The 11,020-nt window shown below is 40.6% G+C and overlaps 3 protein-coding genes across 3 annotated transcripts; 1 reads left to right on the forward strand and 2 right to left on the reverse strand.

Moving 5' to 3' along the window:
• Window positions 1-657: 657 nt before the first annotated feature.
• Amx (TM2 domain-containing protein 3 almondex) lies at window positions 658-3,083 on the reverse strand. Its single transcript, XM_076812546.1, has 5 exons — window positions 2,035-3,083; window positions 1,891-1,958; window positions 1,677-1,820; window positions 1,259-1,524; window positions 658-1,185 (listed from the first exon to the last, which is right to left on the reverse strand). Exons 1-5 carry the CDS (start codon window positions 2,123-2,125, stop codon window positions 1,050-1,052), a joined length of 705 nt encoding a protein of 234 aa, XP_076668661.1. The 5' UTR covers window positions 2,126-3,083; the 3' UTR covers window positions 658-1,049.
• Window positions 3,084-3,219: 136 nt separating this feature from the next.
• LOC143369086 (uncharacterized) lies at window positions 3,220-8,450 on the forward strand. The gene is made up of 11 exons (XM_076812525.1): window positions 3,220-3,531; window positions 3,727-4,039; window positions 4,687-5,077; window positions 5,153-5,404; window positions 5,467-5,716; window positions 5,797-6,062; window positions 6,153-6,296; window positions 6,366-6,609; window positions 6,907-7,049; window positions 7,108-7,243; window positions 7,675-8,450. Exons 2-11 carry the CDS (start codon window positions 3,732-3,734, stop codon window positions 7,854-7,856), a joined length of 2,316 nt encoding a protein of 771 aa, XP_076668640.1. The 5' UTR covers window positions 3,220-3,531; window positions 3,727-3,731; the 3' UTR covers window positions 7,857-8,450.
• Eif6 (eukaryotic translation initiation factor 6) lies at window positions 8,077-9,993 on the reverse strand. The gene is made up of 6 exons (XM_076812545.1): window positions 9,721-9,993; window positions 9,440-9,525; window positions 9,192-9,367; window positions 8,944-9,120; window positions 8,685-8,866; window positions 8,077-8,606 (listed from the first exon to the last, which is right to left on the reverse strand). The coding sequence occupies exons 1-6, from the start codon at window positions 9,825-9,827 to the stop codon at window positions 8,597-8,599; spliced, it is 738 nt and encodes a 245-aa protein (XP_076668660.1). The 5' UTR covers window positions 9,828-9,993; the 3' UTR covers window positions 8,077-8,596.
• Window positions 9,994-11,020: the final 1,027 nt, after the last annotated feature.

An 11,020-nucleotide genomic window follows, 5' to 3' on the forward strand; every position in this document is an offset into this window, starting at 1 on the left:
TCGAGACTTCGCCGGGAACGTTGCATGCGACACTAAAAAATGGTAAGGGGTTCTAGAATCCCCTCCTCCAAACCGGTGACAGAAAAATCCATTGGTTGATAGGTCTATCCTATACCTTGTCTGTGATATAGTACTAATGTAAATTTTTCGGTTTCTCAATTCTTTTTTTTCAAAAAATGGAATTACACCTCTTTCAAAATAAATGGTTCATATCGTAAAATGAAGCTACTCGTATAATAAATGTACATGTATAATAAAACAATTTAGTTTTAATTAAACTATAATTAATAAATCTTCAGTTTGTTGTTTTTTATTTATTTTATGTATCGGAATGTATCGATATTTTTATTACGATATTTTAAGTGTATCGATATTAGGGCTGTCGAGATACGTATCGATATTTTTTAAAGTATCGCCCAACCCTAAAACAGAGGATCGAAGCTGAATAAAATCGTTTAAAAACAGTTCCAAAGAACGGCATCTCGTTAGGGCGTTACAGTGGAAAGATCCCTTAAATTAGGTGTATCGTAATTCAAGAGAATAAATTATAGCCCATTATTGTTGCAGAAATATGTGGAAAGAGGTTTAGCAACGCAAATATGTGAGAAAAGGTGGGATATGTGGAAACTATGGTAAAACATAAGGTATGCGCGACAGGTGGTTCAAGAATAAAAATTTTACTTAGAAGAGTGGCAATTATCAAAAATAAGTAGGGCTAGAGTATAATAAATCAAGGCCTTATTGCGAAGGTCATAGAACAATATGTTAAATTAGTAATCCCGCATTTAGATGTATTCACATAGTTGGTTTTATGTACTATATCCTGTGTAACATGCCTTAATACTAATAAAAATATTATACCTATGAAACAGTACTATTCATCGTATCTATATAGATATCACATTACAATTCAGTTCTTTTAAAGGTAACAAATGAAATGCTGGTTTTTTTACATACTAATTATAAAAACAGCTAGAGAAATTCATATCCATGCTATGGATCTCCCTCTTTCTATAAACAATGTAACTTCCGTTACCCTTAGGAGTCACTTAAATGTACAAAGATCCATCCGCCGGACCCAGATATCTTATAGAGATAAGTATTACGTCGATCAGTGTCCACACACCTAGTCCTCCAAAACTGAACACTTTGCCAATCCCCTCTTGCCAATGGCCCAAATAAAACCTGCGGATTAAATCAATAAGCATATAACGTTCCTATTCCAATAATAAATATCAAAACACAGAACTCTACATACCGATCTGCTCCAAAACCTCCCAAAGTGATACTTAGAATTAGTGTAGTAGACCATCGATATCCCACGGTCCAATTGCACAATAAGTTCTTCATAAACGTACGTCTTCCCAGGCACAGTATATCCCCATTCACCGTGCAATTCGTTCTGTAATATTGTTGAGGGGACGCCACAGAACTACAAGAATTCTTTTGCTGGCACTCGTGTTCCCAATGCTCCGTTTGGTAGCAATACCTACACACGTACTTTCTCTGGAAGTTCTGCTCACCCTGCAAATTTCGCCGTACAAATCATTATTGAACACCCATAATCAGGGCCGGCGCGAGGATGGCTCGCGCCCTTATGCGGCGCATAACTTGCATAATGGGTTTCGCCGGCCCTGCACATAATAGATACCATCGCGCTACGTTATGTCACTTACAACGCAATCGATCTGTTCTAGGACAGAACAATTGGCAACATATGATGCTCCGTACACGCAATTAAGATTCAAATTACACTTCAAGCAGTCTCCGCTCAGTTCTGAACAGGCGATACCCCTCGAACATAATCTTGCAGTCTCCTCCTGTAGCGATTGAAATCATTATAATCGTTAATCGCTCTACTGAAACTGAACTTCATAACTTCTCCATTACCTTTTTGCTATTAAATGCAGGTGTAGAGTTGACATTGGCCTCTTTCAGTACATAACTCAACACGCTATCTATAAAGAAAGCGTGCATGAGAAATAAGAATAGTTGCAGGCTAAGGAACAAGATTAAGTCCACTGGATGGCTTACCATAGCCCATGTAAGCCTGCTTCACGGTGGTCGACAGAATCGCCAGAAGGATGAATATCACATTTCTTGAATTGATCCGCACAACATTCATTGTGGGTAATGTTTAATTAATCGAATCGACGCTCGGCGTAAACGGGGATTCAATAACCTTTTCACTTATCTACGTACGGGAATGCATAGTTCTCTTTGTATATACGGCACGTCCACTCGAAGTGGTCAGGCGACATTCGTAAGTTGTGAGGAAACTTTGGACACCCCGATTCGAAAAGTAATGGTACAATCTTCGAATGTAACGCTCGATGTGATCCGAATCCGAGGAATGATCGGATTCAAAATAAATATCAACTATTACTGAGTTTGACGGCAATCAAAACAAAGCAACGTGTTTCTAGGGACTAACCAGGACTAACTATCTTTTGGACCTCTCGGCGTGCTTGAGCGTGCTCTTGCGTTCGATTCCATTGACGTTATCTACACTCTCAGATAATATGCCGCGCATTTATCTCCTACGGAATGAATGCAACACATATCGCGACAAATCCTCTCATTGTCGGAGCATGCAATACCAATTTAAATACTTTCGGCGTGACGCTTGAATGTCTCTATACAAGCTGCTTCGATTGTTCGGTGTTATTAACAGGATCTTCTTTAATACGGAGACCGAGGGTATACCTATAGGACATAGGTGAACACGACCCGCCACGATTGGTGGAGATTGTGCTCAAGTTAAATTCGATTCGTTTGTGTCGCAAATTACAATAATTTCGGACTTCAAATCGACTTTCTAGATAACATTTCATTTCAGGCAAGACGGATGCATTTTACATGCAACCTGTGCGAGACTAGGTTCGTAAATATCGCGACTGACGGTCTCGTTAATGGACGGGCGAGTCGGGAGAATTTTCTTTTAATATCGCCCGTGGCCCTAGTGATAAAAGTGATGTACAACGTCTCTTCCTATCGGTATGGATGACTGGATATTTGCTCGAGAAACGATACGCAAATTAACGAAGTCCCGTATTCTAGTACACTTGCTTCTAACAATCAGCTGACTTCCGGAACTAATACGGGCAGGGTGACAGGAAAATCCGTACTACAGAAGAGGGGGAACATACGCCTTGTGGAGGAGGAACACCTACGTTGGCGTCGATTGGTTGACGTCACGGCGTCATCACTCACACAATATACCGCGCTGCTGTAGGTATTCCCCCTCCACTACGCGTACGTTTCCCCTCCGCTACAGTAGGGATTTTCCTGTCAACCCTGAATACGGGAGAAGGTGTTAGTGAGGCCTGATGAGGCCTTTCGTTCTTTCCTCTTGACATCACACATTTTCGCAGACAGAATAGACAAATAATTTTTCACCACTCGGCAAACCTAACGATCGAGGACTGACACGTTAGGTTCTTCCAGGTTCTTCGTAGTTTAAGCTTGCTCGGTGATAAACTAATGTTACGATACGCGTAACAGTAAGAACTGTCGGAGAATAACTCGCAGGTAAAATACTTACTAACACATTTTCGCGATCCGCAGGCTCGTTAGATGGTTATATTTGCTTTATTTAACGCGATTTATCACCACTCCGATAATTATCAATCGCTATAGCACGAGCTGAGAGAGAGAGAGAGAGAATATTTATGTACAGATCATTCTGGTTCACGTTTTAACAAACAATTTACTGGTCCCTTAAAGATAACATGAATTCTCAAGAGAGTACAAGCAATAACCAGACAAATGCGGAAACGAGAGTGGATGGGAACCTGAAGAAAAATGGTAATCAACCTATTGAGCAACCGGCTAAACCATCTAAAGTTCTGCAGCTTGAAAGTAAATTATGCAGAGATCAGCTTAAACTGAATAACAAGCTGAGCGAGAACACTGCCAAGAACCTTCTGCCTTCTAAGCCTTCGGTTGCATTGGCCAACGGTACGAAATCCCCGCAAGCTGCTGCGTCCTGTCTCACCAATTCTATAGATCAAGATATAAATCAGGACATGCCGAACACGTATGTAACTTCCATATTCTTAAATACCAACGATATCAAGCCTCGGATCGTAAATGCGGATGCTGCGAGTTAATCGGAGCATAAGACTGTAACGAACACGAGCGCTTTAACACTAGATCTACCAAGGGGGTCCAAAAGACTTGTTCGGCATTTCTTCTAATCGTTACTTACATTATCGTTAATTATACAGTTTATATTCAATTTTCGCTCATAAAATAGGAAAATATATAAAAACGCAATGAAATGTAATGTCTTTTCTTAACTCTATTCCTACCACGACTGGTCAAATGACCGTTTTTAAAATTTCGATTAGAATTTCGTATATACAACGTAATTGAATCGCCTTTAAACTTCACGAGTTTTCCTCAAATATACGTATGTACATGATATACTTCTAAATAAAAGAAACTATATTTTTATACTGTCAAATTGGCTATTATCTGCATTCTGTATTAAGAAATATAAGTTGTGCTAAAGACCGGTCATTTGAATAGGTATATGTGAAGTGTCGGTAGGAATAGTGTTAAATGACTTGTTAATTTTAAAAAACAAGTCATTTTGACTCCTCCGGTGGAAGTAGGTATACGTCAATCGTTGGTTGTTCTAGTGTTAAGCTTGCAACAGATGCATTTAATTTTCTCTTCCAGTCAAAGTAACGCACATCCGAATCATGCTTGCGTGTCGATCTCTTACAACGCCGGCGAGACGTCGAGTCCTATTTTACATTTAAATAACTCGGCGCCTGTTTCGCCTGCGATACTGCCGAACTTATCGACGATCAGGCCGAACGAGGATATCGATATGAAGAACAATGTGGATTATGTTTCTGGAATCGAGAAGTGTCCGTCGAAAGTATCTTGCAGTCCGGAGTCTAGCCCCGAAGCAGACTGTGCCTGGGCGTCAAAGTCCGACGGGTCGAAATGCGCGCTGAATAATATCGGAGGTAGCATAGGTTCGACGAGCCAAGGGACATGCTGTTTCTTAACACCAAATATCAATGGAAGTAGAGAAGTAACAGGACTAAGCGGATTACAGAAGGTAGGTTTCTATATTTCTCTGCGAGTCGGGAAATGCAATGTGCTAAGCGGAAATCTTTACTTCCCCGTGTACCAGAGTATACAAAGAGAGCAAAGCGAGAGGCAAGATTCAAATTCAGGCAACGAGGGAGATTTGTCGGACGGAGAAGATTATTGCGTCTACACGTACAAAGGAAACGACGACGCAGTTCACTTGGCTCGGAAAGAAGATGCGAATCGAGGGCAAGTGGAAGATCAGGACGAAGAGGGGCAATACAACAGCGGTAGATCAAGTCCAGAGATGGACTTTCTGGAAATGGACTTTGATCCCGGGCCTTCTTGTGAGCAGGTATTTGATTTATTGCAATAGAGGTGCAATGTCATTTCTTATAGTAATGTTTTCCCATACAGGACACTGGAGATAGCGACTTGGCCTCTATAAATGAAGATATACAAAATATAGCATCAGATAATATAGACCCAGACCCAGTATTAAATGATTTAAGTAGCGGTAAAGTTGTGTCTCATCAAGGAATTGCTTCTACATCTCAGTATCCCAGGCAGAGCGTGCAGAATGTGAATCCTGCGGTAGTCCAGCCAAGTTCTAGCAGTCAATCTTTACCGGAATTAGTTGCACAGCCCAGTACTAGCGGCGCAAGCGGTACTTGAATATTTTTTATTTAGAATATCGTGAAACGTGTCGTATATCCGAGGCTATGTATTCGATTATGTACTCCGCAGGGAAATGGGAAACTACTAGATTATATCGTAACTTAGGATGTCCCTTACGCGAATCGTATGGATATCACAACACAAGCGGAGATCTTATCTCGCCCGGTGACAATAGTGACTCGGATTCGGAATCATCGACAGCTTCTGTTCCAGAGAACTCGAGCTTAAATTCTAGGAGGGTGAATCGCAGTTCGACGCTCTATCATCGCACGATGGCGAAGAAATTGATGCTTAATAAGCAAGCTGCGTTCAATCAGAGTGGTGACTCGAATCTAGTTAATATATTTCATTGCTACCAATCGAGATAAAGTTATGTTCTATGTAGCGACAGCAATGTACAGAAAGCTCTGCTTTACATTTCGCAGGAAAACGAATTATGCAATGAACGGTTAGACGGCCTCGTACCAGTTGAAAAAGTTATGCTATGGAGCGAGCAAGAAGCTACAGTAAAACAAGTGACCCAGATCGGAACCTCTTCGTGCGGTGCCACTTCTGCAATAAACGCTCTGGTACACGTATAATTAATTCGTACTTTGTGGCTGTCCGAATAATTTAGCTAAATGATGATTTTCCCGCAGTTGGCTTTGAACGTATCGTTTTCATTGGAAACGTTAATGAAGGGTGTTAACACTAGACAGAGGGAGCCCGGTACAGCGCTTCCGCGATATTTGTTAAGCCGATCAGTGGCGGGATCCACTCACAAAGATTTGGCCCGCGGCATCGCTTTGTGTACAAATGGATCGGTCGTAACGAAGTTCTTTGCATTTTACCCAGAAAGGAAAGTTTCTTTGTCCCACTGGCTGCATTATTGGATTTCAAGAGGTATGTTTAACAATGTACAAATTAATACTCAGGGCCCGATCTAGGAAAAATGATTTTTGCCGCCCTTTACATTTCATTATAAATAATTATTTTCGAATATAATTTTTCACAGTGAGCGAAACTTTTTGTAGGTATTTGTTGAATAACAAAAGCATTCTGTTTTATAAAAAAAATTAATATTCATAAGTTACCAATTCAACAATTTGTGCCGCTCTAGGCAGTTGCCCTGCTTGCGTCCCCTTCAGATCGAGCCCTGTTAATACTGAGGCAATATCGCATCGGTGTGTTTCGGTTCAGGTGCCGCGCCAATCGCGACGTTAAATTTACAACATTGTGGACAAGGCTGCGATATTCCAGATGCGTGGCATCATCAAATGATATTTGGTGTAGGACGAGGAGGAATATATTTAACCAATCCGTTAGAATGTTTACCGGAGCAGGTTGGTTGTAATTGAAGTGACTCGATTATTCAGATACGTGAATTCCACTTACTTTTAGAACGTTTGGCATCAACTCGTAAGTCCTAGTGTTCTGCTGATCCGAAAAGCGGACGTTTTAGCTCACTGGAACGTTAACACGGATCTATCGCCACTCACTACTATGAATCACACATGGAGGAAGGCCAATGTTCTCGGTACGTTTAATCTTTATAATTCATAAATGAAGGGTAAGGGGAAAAGCAGGGAATGCCACGAAACAGCTTTATCGAGAAAATTACGTTTTAGCCCGTCAGTAAAGAAACAAGTTTCAATGAATTTAATTTTCTTCTTAAATAATTTCTTTTTTCACCTTGACGACAGAGCCTTATGCTTAGGAAAGCCGTGGGGACATTCCGTATTTCGTTTCAGTGCAGAGTGGACATTTCCTGTTTCTAACCAGCATACCAAATCTTTAACGTTATATTACGGAGGAATTTGAACTTTACAACCTTTGTGATTCGACAATTCGGTTGCCACCAACAAAATATTTCTATAAATCGCAAAATCGCGAAAAATGGACATTCCCTGTTTTTTCCCCCTTACCCTTCAAATATCTAACGTTATTTTTACGCCTCTGTTCTATTAGGGCAAGTTGTGTCAATGGTACGCGAGGCAATGATCCCGACACAACAGCTTAATAACGCAATGGCCTCTATAACTCACATTCGCATCCCTGCATCTTACGAAGCAGGCATCACGTTAGTTATGTGTGCAGATTCCGCTGCCGCTTCCGAGTTGTTACATGCTGAACAATTACCATTACTCTAGTCTTGTTAATCAAAATTAATAAAACCCAGGTTGCCCCCCTCTCTTCGTTTGTAATGAATTTAATTAGCAGGCTGGTCCGCACAATGTTGTTTACAATGGTTCATTTACTATGTAAAGGCAGTTTAGAGTCAGAACTGAGATAATCATTTACATTTTTGACACAGAAACTGTTTGTATTCAAAGAGAATATTATCGATTAAAATATATTTCAATAGAATACTTCCGTTTTATATGCAGTTATATTTATAAATTCGTACATTAAAAAAGATTTTAACAGAATTCAGAAAGATCGTATGTTCTCTCTCGTGAGGTTTAAATTTTATAGAGGAAGGTTAGTTGCGCACGATATCAAATTTTGCCTCATTCTTTCATTGCTCTTAGACAACAAACAAGGTAAGTATTTTCTTTCTTAGTTACAGACATGTCTCGTCGAGTCCTCCCGTTTAGATATTTTCTTAGAGAATTTAAAAGAATTACATTACATGGTAAAAATCGCTTTGGTGGTTTAAGATAGAACTTAGGGCTGTGTTCTGTAGAAATTTCGGTACACAATGTTGCGTTAGGTTTCTAAGTTATCCTATGTTGGAATCATAAGGAATATGTGTCTGCTGTGGTTACTCAAAGCACAGAATTGCCTTGGTCGATTGCGTCCGACATAAATATTGGATTCATGTAAATGTACACAGTACAATCTATAGTCCACCAAGACTTTTGTGCTCTCCCAGAGAGTTCACTTTGACTTAAGACATACTGAAACCAAAGAGAAGCATCGATCACTCGTTAAGATCAACGCGATACTCACAATTTCAAAATCAAGATTATGTTTACCTTTCGATAAGCGACGCACGCATGGTCGAGGTAATAGTAGCTGGAGTAGCTTCGTTAAGTTTAAAAACGCTCTCGATGACTGAAAGCTCCGTGGAAGTAGTGTCCATCCCACAAAATGATATCCAATCGTTTACAACCATGCCCGCAGCTATAACATCGCTGCCTCTATTTATGGTTCCTGCCTACAGAATATTTTCAACACATTTAAGCCTCCTCTTAAACTTCTCGCTCGTTGTATCTGTCTGCGAAATAATCTTACAGCGAGCGGCACTTGTAACAAGGACGACAATTCGTCTTGGTCTTGTATAGACGTCTTCGGATGTACTAAGCCACCTCGATTCGACAGTACCGAGTACGAACCCACTAAAACATTACTCGCCACGGTTTGCCTGAAAACTTCTACGTTCAAAGTGTCAGCTAAAATTTCTTCCGTTTCCTGGGGGATAATAAACGGCAAACATTATAGCGGAAGGAAACTTAAAGCCCTCGCTACCAGTAAATACTTGCCCTATCAAGGTCGGGGTGCACTAAAGCTACGTAATCGTTACAAGCGATAACGTTGCCGAGAGCAGAGAGTCTCTCTTCGACTCTCTGTACTTTGACGCTATCTGGTAACGAGTTTCGTATGTGCTGCAACTCTGTGTCTGTTGTCGAGTTCGGGACCAATAGGCCACTTTTGTTCCCTGTTTAAGTGGAATTTCTGGATCAAGCATCTTATCTGAACGCGATTCTGTAAATCTTTATTTTCCGCTTACCAATGCACAGTCGACCAATTATACGGCATCCTGCGACCGAGGCGTGAATTACAGGTATGGTTTCCGCTAATTCTGCCTCAAAAACACTGCAATTAACAATATATGTTTTATCGAAGGTAAGGAGCTGAGGTGTGCTTCGTGTCAACGTACGGTTACAGATACATAATCGGATTGGTAAGCCGCTCGTGAAAGCTATTTCACCATCGATAGTTATTTCGCAAGGGTGATGAATCATATATTGAAGAACAGAGCGGTAGGTAGTGATTTTTATCTATTATTACCTGTAAAAATTCTCGGAACCACCGATTGCTACGAGGCAATAAGAATTTGTTAGCTTGGAGAAGACTCCGATTTCATTGTTATTCTCGAACTGTACACGAACCGCCATAATCGCGCTGTTAATTTACATTAGCGTGTTTACACAGGAGTGGATTTTTGAAAGTCGACGTGTTATGCTCTTATCGATACTGAAATACACAGTCTAACCTATACTACGCACACGTATTTTCTTCTGCCGCTACACGAGGATTTACAGGATTTATGTCACCAGACACAGACTAGACAAAGTTCTAGAAAGGATGACGCGGTATAAGGGTGTTACGGGTTACGGTATCACGTGGAAACGCTTGAACATAGCTTTATGTTGGGTGACCCCGCATGGCCAAAGATTTAGACGCGCCAAATTTAAATTGTTAAGTGAAGTAATCGAAACTATGAATAAAAGCTTTCCAAAGACTAGGCCGGTATTCATAGTGTTGCGAGTTGCGATTCTCGCTCTAGCGGCGTTCAACACAAACTTTAGAAGCGCGAAGTTCGAAACGGATTATACGAGTGTAATAGGAAAGGGAAACACAGCGAAGTTCGCACAAGCCCGAGGGGTTTGAAAATAGTTAGAGATTCTTTTAATGAGAAAACTTCAAGATTATAAATTAATCAATACCCGCTTGGAAACGGGTGTTTGAATAAATGAACTGCACTTTGATCCCTTCTCCTAGATGTAATTCCAGAGCAATGTTGTTAAACGCTTGATTCTAAAAATCAATAACTGCGAAGGAAATAGATTCACCAATGAGAATTTAGTTAGTAAATATTTTATTGGCTCTTAGATTTTACGGACATCTTGTAAAGAACAAAAGATGTAAAATCGGTGGGATCCTTTTCGTCGGCCGATCGTTTGCGAGCCCCTGATTGCCAGCGCCAAACCCAGCGAGCTTGTTACAAAATCCAAGTGAAAAGGTCCAGTCATCTACCAATGATTAAATTAATTCATGGGTGTTTTCGAAAAGAATATCAAACAGTTTTTAGGGCTCATCGGGTACTACCGCCGATTCATTCCTCAAATGGCTAAAATCGCCAACCGCTAACTCAACTTTTAAAAGCAGACGTTCCTCTTACCTGGAACTTCGTGCTTCTAAAGCTTGTGTTGAACGCCGCTAGAGCGAGAATCGCAACTCGCAACAGATGCTGCAGAACTGGCGCGGACGTTTCATCTAGGGACATTTCACGCCATACTTTACGATCTTAATAACAGATTAATCGCGTAGAAAAGACAGCCACTTATAAAATCGCATCGTTACAGTT

This window comes from Andrena cerasifolii, chromosome 5 (genome assembly GCF_050908995.1).
Source record: "Andrena cerasifolii isolate SP2316 chromosome 5, iyAndCera1_principal, whole genome shotgun sequence".
Lineage (NCBI taxonomy): Eukaryota > Metazoa > Arthropoda > Insecta > Hymenoptera > Andrenidae > Andrena > Andrena cerasifolii.